This window comes from Eutrigla gurnardus, assembly GCF_963514095.1.
Source record: "Eutrigla gurnardus genome assembly, chromosome: 13".
NCBI classification, from domain to species: Eukaryota; Metazoa; Chordata; class Actinopteri; order Perciformes; family Triglidae; genus Eutrigla; species Eutrigla gurnardus.
The window spans coordinates 16,966,978-16,989,861 of NC_139936.1; the positions used below are offsets into that span (position 1 = coordinate 16,966,978).

The 22,884-nt window shown below is 42.3% G+C and overlaps 2 protein-coding genes across 3 annotated transcripts; both read right to left on the minus strand.

Annotated features, from left to right (window-relative positions):
* Positions 1 to 261: 261 nt before the first annotated feature.
* Positions 262 to 13,634, minus strand: hira (histone cell cycle regulator a). The gene is made up of 25 exons (XM_084025346.1): positions 13,406 to 13,634; positions 12,135 to 12,197; positions 11,898 to 12,008; positions 11,187 to 11,277; positions 10,767 to 10,861; positions 10,585 to 10,680; positions 10,181 to 10,341; positions 9,260 to 9,427; positions 9,056 to 9,169; positions 8,645 to 8,715; positions 8,259 to 8,364; positions 7,866 to 8,087; positions 7,390 to 7,475; positions 7,077 to 7,277; positions 6,785 to 6,928; positions 6,130 to 6,349; positions 5,481 to 5,588; positions 4,716 to 4,864; positions 4,467 to 4,628; positions 4,319 to 4,377; positions 4,049 to 4,154; positions 3,846 to 3,968; positions 3,595 to 3,758; positions 3,401 to 3,489; positions 262 to 2,973 (listed from the first exon to the last, which is right to left on the minus strand). The coding sequence occupies exons 1-25, from the start codon at positions 13,440 to 13,442 to the stop codon at positions 2,857 to 2,859; spliced, it is 3,063 nt and encodes a 1,020-aa protein (XP_083881472.1). The 5' UTR covers positions 13,443 to 13,634; the 3' UTR covers positions 262 to 2,856.
* Positions 13,635 to 15,757: 2,123 nt separating this feature from the next.
* slc2a8 (solute carrier family 2 member 8) lies at positions 15,758 to 22,870 on the minus strand. Of its 2 annotated transcripts, XR_014598223.1 has the most exons (11): positions 22,474 to 22,870; positions 21,532 to 21,694; positions 20,855 to 21,061; positions 20,653 to 20,752; positions 19,263 to 19,474; positions 18,779 to 18,928; positions 18,410 to 18,518; positions 17,617 to 17,793; positions 17,010 to 17,155; positions 16,094 to 16,611; positions 15,758 to 15,957 (listed from the first exon to the last, which is right to left on the minus strand). XR_014598223.1 is itself a non-coding variant. In XM_084025581.1 (10 exons), the coding sequence occupies exons 1-10, from the start codon at positions 22,566 to 22,568 to the stop codon at positions 16,465 to 16,467; spliced, it is 1,506 nt and encodes a 501-aa protein (XP_083881707.1). In that variant the 5' UTR covers positions 22,569 to 22,870; the 3' UTR covers positions 15,758 to 16,464. The 2 variants fall into 2 exon arrangements, 1 of the variants encoding a protein (XP_083881707.1); XM_084025581.1 differs by having other exon boundaries at positions 15,758 to 16,611.
* Positions 22,871 to 22,884: the final 14 nt, after the last annotated feature.

A 22,884-nucleotide genomic window follows, 5' to 3' on the forward strand; every position in this document is an offset into this window, starting at 1 on the left:
GCCGACATGTAGAGACAAACAACCATTCACACTCACATTCACACCTACGGGCAATTTAGAGTCACCAATGAACCTATCCCCATCCTGCATGTCTTTGGACTGTGGGAGGAAGCCGGAGAACCCGGAGAGAACCCACGCTTACACGGGGAGAACATGCAAACCTAGATGGAAGTCTTCTTTCATAATACTCTCTTCATTCAATCACCAGTAGCGGTCTCCCACCATCTCCCACACAGCGAAGAAATACCAGACAGGGAAATTACCAACCACTTCTCGTTTCTTTTTTCACTTTATTTCTTCAAAAACAAAATTTCAGCTCGTCTCTGCGTATTTTTTTTCTTATAGAAAACGGAAACAAAATAATTGCCTTGTACAAACATTTAAAAATGACTAACGACAAAAAAAAAAAAAATGAAAGAAAGAAAGAAAAATGCTGTACAAATTGGTAAAGAAAGATAAACTCTTCCTCTTGCCTGCCTCAGTGCTGCTTGCTCTCCACACTGTGCAGTGAAATACAGCAGTAAACATTAAGCATTTATATATACACACACACACACTGAGTCAGCAGGAGTGCTGGACAAAAAACGCTGAACACAAGGACTTTTTCTTGAAGGTCTGAAGGGTTCTGAAACTGTTAAAATGTCAAGTTAATGGATGTCAGACAAAAACAAAAATGTCTCCCCCCTTCTGTCCTGAAGAACAGTTGCAGTGGTTTTTGCCCTGCCACACAGGTGAAACAGATTAAATAATATTAATAACATGTCTCCACTGGTCCTCTCCGATCAAACATGATTTCTAGAAGTCGATCATGCGCTAACTTGACAAAACTGGGTAAAAAAAAGCTGCATCGGATGTTGTGAAACTATAGTTTTACCTCAGAGGCCTCTTCGACACACATAATATACTTTAGAAGATATATGATACACTAAAGCCTGGAGTTCTTTATTCGTTTGGACGGCTGACCTCAGCGCGTTATCCTCGAGCAACTGCTGATATTTACAATAAATCTGTCTGGATGTGACGTTGGCTCGAGGTTACGGTAGGAAGAGGTTCAAGTCTCTGCAAATGAGGAGTCAGTGTTGAGGTTGAGGATACCTGAACTTGTGAATCGGCTGAAGCCGAGTACCGATCTGATACCAGCGTGTTAAAAACTAAAATATATGTACTATTAATATTTTTTGAACAGCTATGTGCTCCTAACCCTGTATGCATGTGATGCGATTGTTGTATTGTAGGTGAAATCCTTTATAAAACACCAACAAACACATGAACGTTATAGTTCTTTCTGTTATTATCTAGTTTGATAAGACTTTAGTGTTGAATATTGCCCAATGAAATGTTTTGGTAGCTCTGACTCACATTACAGTCTCCGCTAGTGCCTGCCAACCACCTTAGAGATGGTTCACGTGTTAGCTACCTCCATCATAAGTTCTGAAAAAAAAAAAACAATCTTTGAGTCTTATATTTATGTTGGAAGTAGCTGACGAGTGTTGTTGTTGTTCCTGTGTGCATCTCTGAGCCGATAAATTATATAACGCAATTTCAGATCGGTGTGGACTCGCCAATAACCGACCCAGCATTTCAGGCTGAATCTGATACTGGAACAACTAACTTATCAGACCTGTGTGTATTTAGAAGAAAATAGTTTTATTTCCACTGTTTGAGTGCTTGTTTAACACCTGCAGACAGTCACGAGAATATGGTATACAGTCAATATGATGAAGGTCTAAACCTGCCTGAAAACTGGACTTCATTCATCCACCACAATAAAAATGGGACTTTTTAAAGGACACGCACACATCATGCCAAATCCTTTCTCAATATTTGATTATCTTGATTTTAGGTGCTGATGACGTTCAGGTAAATAATGATTACATTGTTGTGTAACAATCAATGGCATGGCGTCAAACTGTTTAAAAATGGCGTCTAGCGTCAACGAGCTTGTGCTGATGTCCGACCCGGCTTCAGACAGAGATGTGACGGATTCACGCTGCTGCACATTTTATCGTCACATTCTGTTCATGTTCGCCGATTTCTTTTTTTCTGTCTAAATCCAGTCGAGTTCAGCTGCTGTGCTTCCTGTTTGTTTCCGCACAAACACCGAAATGCGTTAAGTGCTCTATGAAAAGGCATTGCTTAAATATCTGAGATCCCTTCTGACATCGTTTCCCAGAGGTCCATCCTGTATTTCAGAATGTACATTTTCATTCCAGTGGTGTTATAAACTTGATTATCGGTTTTTTGGCATTAGAGTTGTCACTTTTAAAGACAGCCAATGTGGCAGATTGAGCCTTTAAAAACCCCGTTGGACCTTCTGTCTGGATGCCCCTCCTTTCCTCCACCGTGCAGATGGAGGGGGGATGTTATTTCTACAATGAAAGGCATCACTTTGGTAGAAGCATATTGCCCCTTTACATCCATTCTCATTTCTATTTCTTCTCTGATGAGTGTCTGGAAACAGACTTGAGAAGGATTCACACAGCTGCTGAAGCTGCGGGTGGCAGGAATCCAACCTGCAACCTTTTCGCCTCTCTTAAGTTCATCTTTTTAATCCATGATTAGGAGTGCAGGAGAGAGGTGCATAGGTCAGAAAAATGACACAAGACCAACTTTCAAACTGAGATCGTGATTAGAAAAAACAAAAAATCGAAGCACCCACCACTTCTCTCCAGTGAGCGTCAGCGCTGAAAAGTCCCGGCGCTTGAAAGGCTGCCAACCGGAAAGTTCTCTCACAAAACACCCGGGGTGTGTTTTCAGCCAGAGCAGCATTTCAACCTTCCCAAGTTGAGGAAAAGCAGTCAGAGTTCAGCCGAGGCGAGCCGAGTCCAGGTGTGTGCGTGTGTGTAGCAGTGTGTGTTATTTGTTGCGCAGCAGCTCCAGCTGGTCCTGGTATTCAGTAAACAACCTCTGGAATCGCAGGTTCTCAACGATGACGGGTAAAACCTCCCGCAGCAGCTCCCGCTTGCGTAGCCCCTGAACGGACAGAGAAACTGAAAGTTAGCAACACGTATATGCACCGGAGCTAGCTCATTAGCTCTGTTTGCACAGGTCAAAACCACAGCGTTCATTGTGGTTTCAGCTAGAAGCCGCAGTCCACGTTGACCTCAAAGGCTTTTGTCTTTTGCCCAAAATTGACTTGATTCAGTGTCGTAGAAAACATTTCATTCACATTCCACAGAAACAAAATAAAATCACCAAACCTGTCTGGTTACATCTTTTCACTGTTTAAACACATTGGTCAAAATTATTCACAGCATTACATGTGAAAATACTCTGTATGAATTGTTTTGATGTGCAATATTTGCTGGAGAAGTTTATATCGTGTCATTTCTTGTGTAAAGTCATGCCTAAAGACATTTCATTCATGTGTTGGAGGGATCACAGTGTTTTATAGTCGTACCAGAGTGGTGGGCTCCCAGGATGTGGCCGCGGATTTGTGGACGGGACCCAGCAGCTCCTTACAGAGTTCTCTGAGACGATACTCTGAGCCTAGAGGGAACAGACGGACAGACCCAGACGTCAAAGACACACAGTTCAGAAACAAAAAGCAGACTCGATACCGCGTTCAAAGAGACTCTCAGAAGGCGTCAGTACCTTCGTTGACGAGGAAGCGGGCGTATATGAGCAGCCAGTAACGATACTCCTGCGCTGACTGCAGAGTCAGAGCAGACGCCAGCTGGTTCTCCAGGAAGGCCAACGTCATGCTCTGCTGCAGGTGGTGAGGGGTGGAGGACAGGCGGGACGCCAGCCGACCGGCACTACAGGGACCACACACACATTTTCATTTACGTCTTTCTTACATTTTATCTGGAACGAGAAGACGAGAGTTAGCATTGCTGTCATACTTGAGGTTGCGTCCCTGCATGACGGCCAGCGGCCCCGAGGACACAGGTGCATCGTGGGATGGCAGGCAGCTCCTGAAGTCAGCACACTGGACCATAGAGTCTCCTTTATCTGCTATCAGAGTCCTGAGGGAGACAGTAAAATCATTGAGCTGGTGTCCTTAAAAGCATTCATTCATGAGCAGCAGAGTCCTTCGGTGTCTCACCATGTCTCCAGTGACGAGCTGAAGCAGTAGGACTTCCCGTTGGACAGTCCGATGACTGGAACTCCCTGTTGTGTCAGCAGAGACTGAGACACTGTGGTGTCAGCACCTTCACAAACAAACCACATGTTTTTAGGGAGAACACACATATATAAAGTCAATATAATGTGGTTTGCAGCCATCTTCATGTGAGGAAGTTAGTCGAAAAGCAGCTATATTTAACCCCCAAAATGTTGAACTCTTTGTATATCATCACATGCTGCGGTGTCTCACCAGATAAAATGGTCAGCAGAGACTCGTTTTTCACGAGGGCCTTTTGTTTCTGAACATCCCTGCAGACAGACAGAAAACAAATTAATAAAACTGTTTTTATTTTATTTTATATATATAAATAAAAGGAATAAGAAAGAAAAGCTCTGACCAGACGGACAGCGTTGCTCCAGCGGTCAGCGCCATGACAAAGTGGGCCGAGCAGTGCAGAGCTGACACATGCGTGGCCAGCTGGATGGAAGGAAGGAGCCGCCGGCCACAGGAGGAGAACACTGACAACATCCTGTCCTGACAGGCGACGGCGAGGACATCGCTGAGTGAGAGGGAGAGCGGGAAAAATGTATTTAGTGCTATTCCTTTATTTGTATTGAATGACTTAAAGAGCTGCTGAGCCTCGTACCTGCTCCCTGCGGCAGTGACCACTGAGCTGGGCAGCAGTGTGTTCCACTCTCGTCCGTCTCTGGAACATCGCAGCTGGCTGAGCTTCGAACCCGAAACCACCGACACCTCATTCTCCACCTCCAGGAACACCGACGGCTCCATGCTCACCTACACACACAAAAATATCCCCGATGCATGAAAATGTTTAGTTTGTTAGATGTTGAAATGCTGCGTAAACAAACCTAAGAAACACCAGAAATTACAGGTAAAAAACAAAGTTGTTGAAGTTCCCACTCATCACCAGTAGAGGGAGTGGATTGGCAGAATAGTACACTGAAATCACGTCATGTTTCTGTCAAATTCCATCACTGCAACTCCACTTCTGTTTATTTCATGCCGTCCAGAGAACAAACACCATCACAGTTTAACACAAGATTTCTGCTTAAGTTAGAGACGATTACATTTTATGCAGAACTGTAAGACGTTCTAGTAGGTATGTAGAGACCTTTATTTTGACTGCACCATTCAGCTATTTAAAAAAAATCTAACATTTTAAACCAAAGCTGTTTTTATAAAAACACTATTTGCATTTGCCACCTTTATACTTCCTATGTGAATATAGCTAAAATGGAAACTTACCTGCAGAGTAGTCTACACCTGCTCCGTACAAAAGGTCTCATGAGATAACTTTTGCGATACATCATTAAAAATGTACTTGACATCCAGCAGCTTCCTAGCATATAAAACCACCACAGAGTATTGAATTTGGAGCACGGTGAGTTACCTGCAGACTGAAGGCCTTCTTTATACTTGGTGTTGGTAGTTTGAGAGCAGCTGCAGGAGCTGGAGGAAGTGCCACCCTGCTGGGCTCCCGTTCTGCTGGAGGAGTTATCTGACAGGAAGAGGAGGGACACAACACTCAGTTATCTCTACTCCAAAGACATATGCACAAAAGTTCCATGGCAACGTTTATTAATGGAGCACTTGAACCATGAGACCTTCACCCAGCCAGAGATGCAGGAGATGAGGGGAGGTGGACTCTGGTGCTCAAACATGGTCACATTCGATGGACGATGTTTCCCTGATGTTTAATATTATATGTTATGATGTTTGCCATGTTATCTGCCCAGAGAATTATTTTGTTGCCGCTGTTTACATTCCTCCTGATATGCATTACACGAATGAACTGCTGTTTTTTGTTGGTCTTGTTTTTCTTGCACCTAACTCCATTAGGTTGTGCATACCTGTGCTGCACAATGACAGTACATGATCCTTGAATCCTTGAAAAGGAGCTTTTATTAGACCTTAATACTTGTTGCTATTTTAATATAAAACAATTAGAGCCAATAAGAGGCTTTAACTGACATCCAGTAGCTTACAAAATGTTCTTATAAAAGGAATGATCTGTTCATCTCTTCTGTTCATCTATCTACCTGAGTGAAGGGTTGGGCGATGGGTGCCGCCATCTTGTCTTTCCTGGGCCGTCCCTTCTTCCTCTTCTCCACCACTCCGTCTGCTCCATCCATCAGCAGCTCGGGTTTCCTCTTGCTGAACGACAGGTTTTTGTTGATGTTGGCCATCTTGTCCTCGCTGTCACTGCTGGTGTCTTCTTTGGTTTTTACATCTTTCGGGGTGGAGATGCTGTCTTTTGGCCTGTGTGATGAACAGAAAGTCAAATTTGTTTCAGGAACAGTTTTGCTTGGTTCAAACTACAGGATATCATCCTGATTTCATCCCGACGCCCGCTCAGCTCTAGTCTGAATGATAATGACAATCGATGGTTTAATGCCGGTTTCATTTTTTTTCTACCATCATGGCCAACACTTTGACCAATTGGAACACAGAGCGGTCCATAAACAACTGTAAACAATGGTGAAGAGAAAGAGAAACCCTGTTGTTGTTAAATGGAGGAAACATTTATGTTACTACGGCAACAACCATTCTACCTCTTTGATGTTTCCTTGAGGGACTAAAAAAAGATACAAGTTGGAGGGAAATAACAGAGGTACTCTAGTAGGGATGACATCATACGCATGGTCATTTGATTGGTCGCGGACCGACGTGTAGTCTGTCATGTCAGTTAATCACCTGTCGAGAGGCGTGAGGCCAACAATGGATGAGATGGCAGCTGTGACCCCCGGTGTGGCCTTTGACCTCTCTGTGAACCTGGAATCCAAAGCTTTCATTGGCTCAATCTTGGAGGCAGAAGTCAGCAGCAGAGTGGACTTCACGCTGCAACATAAAGAAAGAGGGATTGAGAAAATGAAGGGTGATTAAATGAAGGTTAAAAACAGGAAGGAGAGGGCGAGGAGTGAGAGAGGTGTCTGGTGAGGAAGTCAACATTCACAGACAGGAGATCACAGAAGAAGTCAGCCTGTACCCATCCTTGTTGTCTTCCAGGCACTTGGCGGCGCTGTTGGGTGGCGGCGAGGTGAGCATGGGGTCGTGGCTGGGCCTGAGCCCCAGAGAAGAGGCCTGTCCTGGGCTGGAGTCAGAGCTGAGTTGGGAGGTGAGCTGGTTGGACATGGAGGAGCCCGAGGGCAGGATGGGAGCGCTGTTGAACAGAGCCGGTGAGAAATCCCTGCAGAGAAAAACGGACTATTTGGTTGCGCTTTACCTAGATGCATGCATTTGCTTAATTTTGCAGTGGGTTGAGCCTTCGGGGGCCAAAGTAATGTTTCGTGTTTCCCTACCCAGTGTCCAGCTGAGCGATGCAGAGCGGCGTGATTCGTCTTCTGCCGTCCGGGGTTCGCGTCTCCACCTGCTTCTTCAGAAGATTCTGCAAGACGACGAACAACAATGTCCCAGAAATTTTAGCTACAAAAATATCAGAATCCATTTTGTCTGAAATAATCTGAATACATGTTGTTTACAAGTTAGTTTACTTCAATAGTTTTCCTGTTTACTTATTTAGATATGATTAAATAGGATTAGTTATCAACAATTTCGATGTATTTTCCCTGCAAAAATATTGTTCATGAATCCATGAAGTCTGAAAGTGTAGTCTGTAAGCTTTTCAAGAGAGAAAACCTTTTATTAACTAAATCAGCTGGCCTGCATGTGTCATATAAACATGATTAATGAAGTCCATTTAAGAACAGTTATGTGTAGAGCTGAACCACATCAACATTCTGTGCTGCGTGTTGGCTGTTAGATTTCAGCGTCTCACCTTCCTGATGTCCTCCAGAGACTCTCCGTTCATCATGCTGTTGAGTTTGGGGGCCGAGGATTCGGGCCCCGTGGTGCCCGGTCCCGAGTTAGCCTGGGCTGAGTTCTGTCGCTCCTGCTGGTATTTCAGCATCTCTGGGTTCTCGATGATGGTGGTGGAGAGCTGAGCCTCGGTGCTGGTGATAGCCAGACTCTTACCGTATATGTTCTGGTGGATGCTGTTCTGTAAGTGGAAGGAAGAGACACAAGTGTGATTTTGGTTCTTAATCTTGACCGAATGATGGAAGGGGGTTGAGTTTCTTATCTTTTTTTAATCACAATGACTAATTACAAGCCAACCAAGGATTTGTTGTCTCATATAGAGAAGAGAGTGCAAACATGATGTGTGTCCAACCTTCTCCTCCTCGTTCAGAGGGTCTCCCAGTTCATCCAGTGAGAAGTCCAGGTAAGCCACGGTGCCGTCCATCGAACACACCAACATCCCCAAACCTGTCAGAGTCCTGACACATACACACATATTAAACTCACAGATACAGAACCATAGATCATGGACTCTGTTGGCCTTATTTTTTTTTTTTATTAAATCACGTTCTTCAATTAATAAAACTTGCAGCTTGTGTGCAGCGAGCAGGAGAGCAAACAGTTTTTTGAACGCAGTGAAAGAAATATGGATTGAAGCAGAATATTTCTAAATGAGTACATTCATCTTTTTTTAATTTAATATTAGAATATAATCTAATGAGCCAAAAATGCATGTGCATGTGTGTGTGTAAAACTCACCAGGAAATGTCCATAATCGATTTATCAAACAGATCATGGATGACCACCAGGGGGCGCTTCAGAGAGGTCAGCTGAGGAGGACAGGTTTGGACATGAAATACACAGTAACTAAAACAGGGTGAGGAACTTTCTACTGAGTGGTCATTCAAGCACAATTTAATATTTTTTAAAAGCTGTTACTAAAAGTGATTTGTTTTGGATTTAATGAAACCACCGTGACCAAAAACCATGGCAGCTTGCCAGGTGTTTGTTCCTGCTACTTCACTGCTACACCAGATGGATTATACAGAACAGATACAAAGCACCCTGAACAAATATGAGTGAAATCTGCAACTTGTCTGAGGAACCTGCATCACTGGTGCCGACCTGATGTAGTAGCATTTTGTAAAAGAAAGTGAAACGTGAACTGACCCAGACGGAGAGCGACCGGTCTTTGCTGCCGACAGCACAGCAGCAGTACGGACAGCCGGGCTTTGGAGCGCTGCCGTTCTTCTGCTTCTTCTTAAAGATCTTTGGGTTAAATTTCTAAAGAGAAACGTGATTCATCTCATCATCAGTGCGCTGATAGATTTTGAGTAAATTTAAAAGTTGAACATGTGGATAAAACGTCCTTACCACCACAGTGACAGCTTTACGGTGGCCCACAAAGTCCATATTAGTCTTCCAGCCGTCTCTCTCCACAATCTGAGCGGTGGGACCGGAGTTGTTCATGGCGTGAGCCGACACCAGGTACTGACCGTCTGGAGACCAGGACAGACGCAGGACATGTGTCGTCCCGCCACACTGAGACACAAAGATGATATTGATATATTATTCAGGTTTTAGGAGCATAGGAGTTTTAGGAGCTCTGTGCATTGTACATAAGAAGTTTGAAAGAAATGGAGATGGTTGTAAAAGCCCACATTTCTTTCTTTAATATCAACCAGGCTTGAGCAATATGATGAGATTATCGTTCACTACAAAATAAGTTGGCCACAATAATGTTCCTCACATCAATCCACGTCTACAATAACATAAAAATAACTATTTGGTATTTGGTAAAGCTCTATTAATTATCCAGCTGTAACACCAGCAGGAAAGATATCAGCTGTCATTAGCAAAAAAGAATGCTAAGGCATCTATTTGCTGATTCTTTGGTTTTAAAACCACAAGAAAAAGGAAAGCAAGACAATGTGAACAAAGTGTAAAATGTGAAATTAACAAGTAGGGACTAAAGATGGAAACATCACAATTAATATTGCGTAAACTAAAACAGTACCATGATACCCTTGTTAAAAACTTTTACCCTGTTTTATTTCTAGCAGTCCTTTAAGTACGACAGCGTTTTGATAATAGCCGTTCCTATTAGTTGGGTGAACGCGTGACAGTGGGGCAGTGATGTGTGTGCAGCTCTGCTAGAGGACTGAATAGATCCAGAGAATGGTTTTAATTATGCAGCAGTCAAAACACAAACTACAGGTTTAGAATTTAGCTAGCTCTATCTAGAAGGATGGAGACCATTAAAACATCATCAAACGCAGCTGACTGGTTTTGTACCTCGCTGAAAGGTTTGGTGATGTTAGCCTCCATCTGCCAGTCCACCGTCCTCCACACTCTGAGGCTGTGGTCGTCGGCCTGCGAGGCGATGTACTTCCCCACCGGATCCCACGTCAGACCTTTAACCAGCCCGGTGTGTCCTCGCAGACACATCACCATCTCTGGACAGACACAAAAATCAAGAGACATGGATGAGAGAAATATCATATAGCAATATCATATTTTAAAAGTTCAATCAATTAGTATGAAAAAAAAATTATAATATGCACCCCTGTTGCAATTGTCATAAGAGGGCTTCCAGTGTTCAATATAATATGTAGCATGTTTAGATTGATTCATGTGTCCATTATATTTCTTAACGCGAGGCTGCAGACAAGCTGAGCTCTGGTGTCGGGGTCTCGTACCTGGAAACTTGCGAGCATTCCAGATGACGATGGTGTTGTCCACACTACAGGAGGCCAGCCACACGTCATGAGGAGACCAAGCCACATCCATCACATCTACAAACAAAACACACAGATCAGTGGTCAGCGATCAATCGGAGCACCCTTCACGTTGTGTGTGTCCATGTTTCTAAGTGATTTACCTCCAGTGTGGTTCCTCAGGATGGTGACACACCTCCACTGCTCCACGTTGGCCAGCTTACTGCTTGACCCGAACACTGTGCTTGGGCCGATGAATCTACATAGAAAACACAACAATCAAAAACCAAGAGCATTGACCAGCGGCTCTGACTGCTCAAAACAAACCATACAAACCTTCTGTTCATTTTAATGTTGAACACTGCAGTTGAAAATACATTCATCTAAAAATGCTGATACGTTCGAAATGATGAAGACTAGACTGCAGATGAATCTCATGTATTTGCACTTGTCACACCACGATTGTGATTTCAATACGACACTCTGCTTAAATATCTTGATACGGATGCTAACAACAGGGCATTGGCATACTTTTCTAGAATCACTAACACTACTTGCGTTTGAGTGTAGGTGTGTGTACTTACGCAGCTCTCTTCCACACCATGACCAGCTTGTCATCTCCTCCTGATGCCAAGTACAGCCCATTGTTGGACCAGCGCACACAGTTCACACATGCTGCAGACAAACAAATGCCCACTCAGGTTACAAATATAACTTGCATGAATTTGTGCTGATGTTGCAGTCTGTCATGGTGGCTATTAATAGCACTTGCACTATAGTAGTGCAAGACGTTCCTATTATTAAATCTGACTGCATGCACAATCATTTAACTGGAACATAATCACACGAGTAGAAACACACCGGACACTGAGCGGCAGCGGACAGAAATGTAAACCATTAACTTTTAGGATCTACGGTTACTATTCATAGTACACATAGCAGATGTGAATGTAGACTTCGTTCTACCGCTTTAAGTTAAGTCAAGATGCTCATTAAATCAAGAATAATTTGGTGCCTGATTATGTATAATAGTATCTGCCTCTTTGTTGTTCACATGAAAAAGGAGCTTGAAACTGGTGGAAAGACAAGGAGTTAGCTGTAATTGGCAGGTCAGATTGGGGAAGCAATACATGTAATCTTTTATAGAGGTTGTCACATTGGCAATATTCAAGTCTGTCACTCATTTTACAGAACAGATCAATTCTAGATTATAGAACCAGATTTTAGTGGTGGGTGAGTCACCTGTGAGAACAACATTATAACACGGTTATCTGAATCAACATGGAAATGGTTACCTAGGTGATTGTCCATCTGGCAAAGCATTTTGGGAATATTCTCGTTCTTCTCATCCTCATCTCTGAGGACCGGCGCCATGTTCCAGATCATTACCTTGCCAGAATCCTCCCCTGAAAACAAATCCAATATTAAAACCCACACACTCCTGGCGGCATGATGAAGACATCGTTGTGTTTTCTTTTCAAGATCCAACATCATCTGAAAAACGAGGATGGAAACAAAGCTGCTGGTTTTACCTTGCCCACCGGTTGCAAATTTAGTCCCATCAGGATGGATGTCAACTGAAAATATGGGTTTGCCTGTGAACACAAACGTCAACATTTCATTTGTCAAATCAGTTTTGAAATATTCATAGACACAGACAAACAGATTCTCTAGACTGATATTGTGGATAATAACTGTGTAGCATCTTAATTACTCAAAATATAAGGGGACTAATGCTAGCAACCATTCTTTCACTTTCTGCAACCAAAAGCTTATACCTGTTGCCAGTGTGGCAACCACTTTTAAAAGTTAATGTTGAACCATATGACTTGTCTTATATTTACCTGATGTGTGTTATAGTAGGTCCAATATATAGTTGCAACATTATCATTTCTGTTATTAAAGAGTACAGATATGCCACGTGAGAAGAATGCCCAATAGAAAGCAAGGAGTTAAGTTACACAGATAAAAACACTAAACTATAAACACTCATACACCTGTTCCACAATCAAATGCAGAGATATGTTGCAGATTAAAGCATTAGAAACCAATTCTCTCAAATAATAAACAAGTTTTCAAGTGAATCAACTGCTGGACAGTAAGACTTACTTGCCGTCTCTACTTTAACTCATGTCAGTTACTAACAGTTGGGTCAGATGAACACGCATTTGAAGCAACCTTCTCGTTTTGTTTTCTGGCATGTTGTGACAGACACTTATACATTCGTAGTGTGCTTCACAGACTAAAAGATGCACCAATAAAAGTAAAAAACTGTAACTTAAATTACATTTATCTTTGGCTGCACCCTAAATTCAGGCCATTTCTCCCAAACGGTTAACTTTCCACAACTGACAGCTTGGAGAGACAGTTTTTTGTATCTTCATGTCGAGCTTGTTCACTGTCACTAAATGTAGGCTTGTTTGCAAAAAAAAATGTCGCCAAAGACATTAAAGTCACTTTGAGACTTCAACGTGGGTCATTCGGCAGGTAATGTTAACGTTAAGTTAGCTAGCGTCTGGTCATCCGTGCTAGCCGGGTAGAATGGGGGGCTAACTAGCTAGCTAGCTAAGGTTAGCAAACATTAATAAATTTAGAACTACGCGGAGTGATACTGATAATAATTAAAAACACCAGATGTGTGTGTGCTGAGTTTTTGGATCGAGTCTGGTATGCGAGTGACAAACGACAAGTGACAAACAAGTCAAACAAGTGTCGACCACCACCATGATGCCTCCTTATCTATTCACCCCCCTGCCGACAACAAAAGCCCAACTTGGTCCAACAGATTCCTGCACAAGCTTACCGTTGTGGCTCACCCAGCTCGGCTTCAGCAGCTTCATTTTGACCCGATTTTTGAAATGATCCCCCTGTGTTATATTCAACAAAAATCCATCAGCCGGAGAGCTAACGCTAACCCCCCTCCCTTTGTCTCAAACTCTGTTCGACACTTTGTTGTTTTTGTGATTCAACTCCATCTCTGCGGCAGCATCCCCCCCAGTCTCCGAGCCCGAGCAGCGGCAAGACAGGCAGCTCAGTCCGGACGACAGAAGCGGTGACACCCCACCAGGCGGTTCAGGAAGTGTTTCCGTTATTTTTGACCGCGGACAGGAAACAGCATACAGGGCGTCTGTCACAATAATCCCACTGGGGAAGAACTTTCTTTCTTGTTTAATATATATTTTAAGAGATTCGTAAATGTCATGTTTTTATGAATTTTACGCAATATCCTATGAAGTATAATGTAATTCATTAAACTTAACAGCAAAAATATAATCAAATTTGTCAGGTCGGTGTAAAATTTACTCGCTAGGTATTTTATTCTGAAAAGTCATATACGTTGTTAAAGTGCGCAAACTCCAAATTTAAACTGTAAAGAAAAGTATGAAGCAGAGGGCTTTTAAGTTGAGTTATACTCACCTTACCACTTCCCTTAACATTTACCTTATCGAGGACTGAAGCTGTAATTTTAATAAATAAGCAAATAATCAAATAATGAAATCTGAAAATAAATGTATACAAAAATAAGTAATTTGTCAAATAAAAAAACACATATTTAAATTAATTTTCAAATTCACCTTCACATTTATTTGATGATTGACGTTTTTATGTTCACATGTTCCTTTATCATTTTATTTATTGAGTCATTAATTTATTGTTAATTAATGCAAGTTATTTATCTACTGAGGTTTACAGCTTTCAGCTTATAGAGAAATAAAATTGTAAAACTAGGCTAATTAAATGCTTGGATGCAGAAACGTATTATGGACAGCAACTTGAGGGGGGGGGGGGGGGGGGTTATTACTAATTCTACTGTTAGTTAAATGGCACCATGCAACCATTCAACACCTGAAAATTAAATGTTTGAAATGATTTATTTTTGTACTCATAGTTTAAATACATCATCCTACCAGAATTTTGTATTTGCTCCAATCTGTGGAGGCTGTCATTTTAAATAACGATCAAGCTGAAGGACTTTGAGTCATTCCTGCAGAACACAAGATGTTTAGAGCTAAATTAGTTTAAATATATATATATATTTAATCATGTAAGTGATGTTTTTTTCTTCACAGAAGTCATGAAGTCAGAGAAGTATTAAATCATACAAGTCATCAAAACCTTACAAGAATAAGTTTAATAACATTATTACCTTATTTTTTCTCATCAGAGTTTACCTGTTTTTAATTTCACTTCACTTCTCTGATGATGTAAACTGTTCAATGAACAGTCAATGTAAACAGCAGTAAACACCAGTCACCCCCCAAAACACCAGGACAATAAAGTTTCTACAAAAATATTTGTTTGGAGTTTGAGGAGCACAAACAGCAGACGTTATTCTAAGCAAGTAAAGGTAGAAACATTTTCAAAGTCTTTATATTCCTGACACTCTATATATAAGTATATATATATTTTTTTATATATGTTATTTTAACCAAACATATTCTCAATTTAGAAAACCTGCTAAAAAGGGCGATAATTTAAAACTTCACCGTGAAGAATCCAAACCTGAATGTATGAACAACCCAATGTTCTATATAACTTTTGCCATCTACATGGTTTTCAGATCTTCTTATTAAATTAGTCATCTGTCAAATTGCTCGAACTGTCTCAAACATACATTTTATAGATGCACAGAAAGAACTGACTTACAGATAAATCACAGAAGTGAGACCTGCAGGGGGCGATGGACAGTTTCTGAGTATAGGAAGCAGCACTTAGGAGCAACCAGAGCGCAGCAGGGTTAACTTCTAGTCCGGGAAGTTGGCATTGCCCTTGTTCCCTCCACAAAAAAAAAATTTGATTTTATTATTGGACTTTGGAAAATCATTTATGAGTGTAAGTAAAAAGCTAAATTGAGGCTGTAAGGGAACTACACCACAGTCATATGACTTCACGTCACCGCCACTAAGGTAAAGGTAGTGTTTCAGTGATGATGTTGAGTTGTGTCATTTGAAATTCACCAGAGGAGGATTTACTGACATATTTCATCGGAGTAAAAGCGTGTTGACTCGTCGCATATATTTAAATATGCAGACATTTAGTGCAAAATCGTCAAAATTTGTGAAAGACTCTCATTGCAAAAACAGTCAAATTCACAAAGATGAGCGCCGATAGTCACACGTAGCGACATGGAAGTTATTAGTGTCTTCAGAGCTGGTGCTGATTCAATCAAACATTTATTTTGGGACACAATGACAGTTGTGTGACTCGTGTCATTTTTTAAAAAATACATGAGGAAAAAATATGAATGAAAAATTAGTTTATATATAAACAAATACACACATAATTTCTTCCCTATCCCTCCACAAAAAAGGGGCAAAGTGTACTCAGCTTAAAAACTTTACAGGCTTGTTTTAGCTGTAATATCTTTTGTGAACTGGACCTTGAGACCGGACAGACAGCGGTGGAAAATGCAATTCATGGTGCCATCAGCTGCCGCAATCCATCCTTTGTGGATTCACCCGAGTTTTATCAAGGGTTTTTACTGAGCAACACACTAAACCCACAGTGATTCTGCTGAATGGGAGTTGACCTGCACAAAATTAAAAAAAAATGTATTCTTTAGCATTGAACGGTTCAGTTGAGAAAGGGATCCTTCACACTCCGTAGTGAGTTTAGTGTATCCTCAGTCATGTGGACACACCTTTCATTAAAAAGCAACACAGTGCAACAGTACCATACCAATGATTCAAAATCTCCAATCAATCAGTTGGACAAAAACTGAACTTTATAACCTTGTGTATTATTGTTCTCTTTGTTTTTTCACAAAAGATAAGAAAGTGTTTCACATAGCTTTTCTAAAGTCGGTTCAGAGACACCACATCTGAGATCTTTTCAGTTTTTGTCAGGTGTGATGGGGGGGCTTCATGGGCCTGATGTGCCTCTGAAAATGGCTTCAATCTGCTCAAGTGTCTTGCCCTTTGTCTCTGGGACGAAGGCCATGGTGAAGATGACGTTAGCGATGCACATCGAGGCGAAGAGCCAGAAGGTCCCAGCGCTGGTTAGAAGACCCTGGAAGAGGCCACAGTTATATAGTGATGCTGGAAAGGTTTCACAGTTTCACTGGAGACACCAAAACACATGAAAAAGACACACACGAAAAGGCAACGGGACCGTTTACTCAACCAAAGTCACGCAGTCACACAGAACGACAATATTAGGCCGGCGAAGAAAGGGAAATGTGATTTATTTTACCGGAATGAAGTCAATAGTGTAAAACAACAGGTATGGTTCCACAGTCTGAACCAAGACTACAAACATTGTATTACTCCTTTCCACCTTAACAAAGCCGGCACAGACCAGATCCACTCCTTTCACAATAAAAGCTCTAGACATGTACACTGTGTAACAGTTTACTGGGGGGAACTCTACTGCTTTAGAACCAAAAGCTTGAAATGGAGTCCACTCACCATCATGTCCTGGAAGGTTTTGGTGACAATGAACGCCATACTCCAGTTGGTGAGGACGCAGACAGAGCTGGCAACCCCCCTAACGTTGGAGGGGAAAATCTCAGACATGATGAGCCACGGGATGGGACCCCAACCAAGAGCAAAACCTGAACACAGCAGCACCTGTTAATGTGGATCAGTCTGTGGGGAACAAGCAGACGCATCCATACGTTCACGAAAACCACCAGTGGTGGAACTAAACTCAGTGCATTAACTCAAGTACAGGAGACAAGTACAAATGCAAGTGAAATATTGCTTATTTACTATTTAAAAAAGCCTCTCATATCAGCTGGAAGATGCATTGTCATGAAGCTGAAAACAGGGCTGTTTGTCTTTTTGGAAATACGTGGTTCTCACAGGACATATGATGATTTTATAGAATATGACGCATCGCTGTAGATTAAACTAGTTAAAAACTTGCAACATACAAATAAATGCAGCAGAAATATGTGTAAATAAGTGTTTTAAAATGGTTCAGTATTGATGGAGAACGCTGCAGACACAAACACATGGAGCAATAGTTACCAGGTTAAGAAAAAACTGGATTATCTGTGACCCGGGATCCCACCTGTGATGAAGACGGCCATGCTGGCCAGAGCCAGCCACGCCAGGTCAGCGTGGGCTTCCTCTGCAGCCTTGCTGTGGATATCCAGCACAGAGAGGCCCAGCGAGGGGGTGCTGTGAAGTCTGGACACCAGGTAGAAATAAACCCCGAACGATGTGGTGCTGATCGCCATGGCAACACCTTGATTGTGAACGGGAAATATAAACACAATCTGTCACAACCTCATGTTTGTGTCTGGTGCTAAAGACAGAACTGAACTGGAAAAAATACTTGAAAACATTTTTGTTTGATTTTCATATCACTGTTGTCAAACAAATCTTGTCTCCTGTGTCTGTGTTCCCCCAGAGCTCTACGATAGTAGCTCATATTAGTCCAGAACAAACTATATGCATAATTGTATGTGTGTTCACTGTCTATGGTATAAACAACATAGTTGCTGCTTTATTTATGTCTAGATGACGTTATTTTGAGTGTTGATGGAGCAGCTACAATGTTAGCATAGCCTAGCACCCATAAATCCAGACTCCATTCAGAAAACAAGCATTTTAAGTTGTTTGCTTGTCATCTTGCAGACAGACCTAACAAAGCATCACTTCATGGGCTCATACAGCTGTGGTAAACCAGCCGAGGCGTGTCTTGCTATTCATAGCTTGGTGGAATTCATGGAATTGGACGCGATTTGCTTACCTGGCGTATCTAGGGCTCTACAACATGTACAAAGCAGCAACAGTAGTTATTTCTACATGGAGGTAAGCCCCAAAGGATGTTCTTATGTAAAAATAAAATGTGAAAATACCTGATATGATGAGAAGGACTTTCCTTCCCGCTTTGTCCATGATCAGTGCTGCCACCGCCGTAAAGACGACCTGAATCAGACCTACGATCACTGAGGCCATGTCACTGTTCTGTAAAACAACATTCACATCCATGCTTTCAACAACCGTTTCACTGGAGTGACACAGAAAAAGGGCTGTAGTTGTACGATTTATTATATATTTCAATTTCGTGGGATCTAGTTTTGTTTGCAATTCACTTCAATTGTAGTTCAATCAATAAATAAGGAAAGTAGTGAACACACACTCTCTCTAATAATAGACTTCAATCATGGTTAAAATTGTAACTGAATGCAAAGTTATTTTCTCCAGAATAAATAACGATAACGGACCTTAAAATGTGCCTGTTCAAATATGTTCTCAGCGTAGAACATGATGGCGTTGATGCCCGTCATCTGCTGAAATATCATCAGCATGACGCCGATTGCCAAAGGCTTGTAGACACCGGGGTCCTTCAGGTGAGACATCTGGAAACTAGAGTCCTGGGAGACAACAGAGAGACCACGGGCGCCAGGGTCATGTTCACATTTACCAAAGTCCCTCAATAACATTAACTAACTAATCAATGGAGGCAGCAGTAGACCAGCAACTCCTGAGAGGTGAAATTACTGATTTTGTCACAGGAGTTCTGTGGATTTGAAGAGAGCACAGATAACATCAGAGAGGTAAAAGGTGAACATATTGTAAATACAGCAAACACATGATATTGACTGTTTTAGGTGTTGCTTTGAAAGTCCTGTGCTCTTGGGCCGTAGATCATTTCTGCAGTATCTCCTGTGGTGACTTCCCTCCGGACCCAACTAACAACAGACTCACGTGCTCATTGTAGGAGTCCTCGATGCGGGCGCACTCCCACTCCACGGGGGCGTCCGGCCCTCGCAGGAAGCGCAGCGCCTCCTCAGCCTCCCGCCTCTTGCCCTGTGACAGCAGGAAGCGCGGCGTCTCCGGCATGAAGCACATGCAGACCATCAGTAGGGTCGGCGGGATGGAGCTGCAGATCGCCAGGAAGCGCCAGTCCACGTAGAGACCTGCAGGGTGAGGGACGTCAAAGTAGTTGCAGAACGATCAGCTTCAGTCTATTAATTCATCCACCAAACAAGTCAGATAGTAACTTTTCCATGGCACTCGGCACAACACACCGTGTCCAACACCGGCCTCGTGATTGAAAGTCTCGTGGTCCCCCCCCCCCCCCCCCCCCCCCTTTGCTCATGTGGATGCATTTAATTGGTGTGTCCACCATGAACATGGATCCTAATTAACTTTACATTGATGGTGTTTGACTGCTGGGAGATACGGGGGGAAGGGACAGTTGGTGTCCCTGTGCATGAAAGCGTTAAATTGCATTTAATGACTATTTAAAGTGATGTGAGACTGCTGCATCTAAAACCACATTCCTCTGCAGAACCGATTGTTCCACTTGATTCTCTACAACAAACACAGTGTTCACCTTCACGCTGAACTGCAGCTGGTTTGTGACAAAGTGGAGTAAAGACTCCTTTACAGGACATCAACTGAATGAATAGCTCATTCAACCCATTTTATATGACAAACATGTGTTTTCAATGCCCTCTAACAGGAGACAACGCACATCATGTGACTCGCCAGCCTCTACAGGGTAAATGTGAGCAGCCGCTGACTATTTTCAGCGAGGAAGCTCAGGACTCTGATCGTGTCACATGACCACCAGGTTTTTGCTCATATCCTCTTGGCAACCTTTGGTCCAGGAGTTTAAACAGTGTTTAAACCATGTTGTCACAGGGTGTTTGAGAGAGTGACAGGTAGAAATAACCAGAAAGATGTGTAGCTCTGTATTATGGTCAGTGGGGTAAAGTCACATCATGGACGAACTTCAGGGATTTAGAGCTTGTAAACTTTGACCTTGTGGGACCTCCTGCTTATAAACATTCAGTCAGTGTCAGTTATGTAATGAGTTCAATTTTTACCAGAGATATAAAACAGTAGATGTTTGCCAGGTTGGAACCATTAAGAACCAATCTTGTCTTTATAATCCTTGGTCCTTTCGACCAATAAATACTGTTATATTGTGTCAATTAAAAGTTATCAGAGGAAGGCAACTCTGTCTTGGGAATTTTGCTTATCACATTATTATTATGACCTAATATCACATCTACTATTTTATATCTGTGAATTTTACAAAAAAGGGTATTTGATGACGCCACAATCACTTAAAGCTGAGCTGACATACCTGCGAGGTAAACTCCCATGATGCCGAGCACCACCATGAGTTGCACGCAGGAGCCCAGCGTCCCGCGTACCCGCTCGTGTGCCATCTCTGAGATGTACAGCTGAGGAGGAAACGACATGCCACAGTTACTGACGGCACTCCTGGGACAAGCAGGCGTTGAGGAACAGAACAGAACTGAAAACGGCTTTTGGGTGCTTCTCACCGGGACGACGAGTGACGTGACACCGCTGGCGACGCCTGTGAGCACCCTGCCGGCGTAAAGCATCCACACGTTCTGGGCTGCGATGATGATGGTGAAACCGAAGACGTACGGCAGCGAGCAGAACATCAGGCTGAGCTTCCTGCCAATCTTATCCACCATCCAGCCGCCCAGCAGGCCGCCGGCCGCCGCTCCCACCGTCACTATGGACTGAGAAACAAACAACATGGAGCTGAAGGAAATACAGATCATCCCATTTGCACTTCACCCTCTATTTGACAAATTTAGTTCAAATCTGCATCCTGTGCACATGTATCTATGTGGCATCTACTGTTGACCTGCTGTCCCCCTAAAAAAAGATAAAAACATGTCTATGTGGGTCTCTCAGGGTTAAAAACTCTATATTTTTCAATTAATCCCCCACTAACTTCCATTGTTTCACCTTCCAATCTTAGATATACATAGACTTTTAACATCAAGGATGTCATCTTCACTTTTAGCTCCACACAGAAGTAACCAAACCTTTCATTCTATGTTTTTTTCTGTGTTTCTTTATGCTCAGAGTAGGTTTTGACCTCAAGTGAGGACATAAAACTGCTGAGAAGTAAAAAAAAAAAAAACACCACCACATAATTTTTTAGCTGTTCTGTTTTGAGTCTTGTGATACTGAATCATCATACCCCGAACCAGGAGGCCTGGTCAGTGTTCAGACGCAGCCGAGGGTCCGCGATCCTGGTGAGTTCGGGGATGGCGGGAGAGCTGTACCCCAACACGAAGCCGAAGCTCAGGGGACCCAGAACAGACACGAACGTCGCCAGGTACAACTTCCTGTTCTGCACTTTACTGTGGAGAAAAAGAGGTCAAACATGCCACTCTTCTGGTTCCTCTGGTTTGAGCGTCTCCTCCATCCACCTGCATGTCACCTAGAAATCAATGTCAGTGTGCCATATTGACAAGGTGGTGGATTTCCATTATCAGGATTATCACAGATATTATTGCGAAAAATAGACCCCGATTGAAATAAAGCAGAATATATATTTTTATGTATTTATCGTTTATTTATAAAACAAGACCTAATGATTTATTCATGTACTTTAACATGTTTCGATTGCTTTCCCTATAATGTATGCTCACTAAAAAAAAGATGTCTTATCTGTGACGTAATAAAAATATATAATGTAAAGTGATACCAGGTTGTACAGTTATAGATTTAGGATTACTATTCTGTTTATCTGAGGTGGCCAAGTTCAAAATAAATTGGAATATGGCTGGAGCATATTTCTAATAAAGTGGACTATATGTTTAACTAGGATGTATTGCACATCCTAGTTTAAATTCTAGATTCTAAACTAAATGTAGTGACATTATTTCTGTCTTGGTTTATTTACAGGTCTACACATGACATCATAATATTTTAAATGGACACAGACCCATGGTCTGTATTGATGCGTCTTTATTTATTTGTTTTATTTTTATTTTTTATTATTTATGATAGAATGTTTCCTTCTGCATAGAAAGGTCCCATTGAGATACAGAATCTCTTGATATTCTGCCAGGGGGTCCTGGTCCAGACGGGTAGCCAGTTTAAAGTTACTGAGCTCCGTGTATTATTGTTAACTGACCTCAGGTAAGCATCCTGCTCAGATATGAGTCCAGTAGGATCGTCGTCCACTTCCTCCGCATCCAGCAACCTCCTGCTCTCGTCCTGGATGTCCATACTGACCGCGGAGACGTTTCCTGGTGGCTTTTCGCTCACCTTTTACATAGATCACAGGCAAGGCAAAAGCTACGTGAAGAAAAATCAACTAGGCTACCGGTATATACTTCTCGTGCACAAACTGGTAACCGAGTAGCTGCACGATGAAGCGAGAAACATCAGATACAAGCTTCCGTATCGCAGGAAACGTTAGGCTAGCCGTGATGTATACATCGGGCTTTTCGATCATTCATCGCCGAAACTGACAACGACGGCTTTTTGTTTCTTCCTCCACGGCGGCCAATATGCCTTGTCAACACTCCAGTCAGCTGATCAT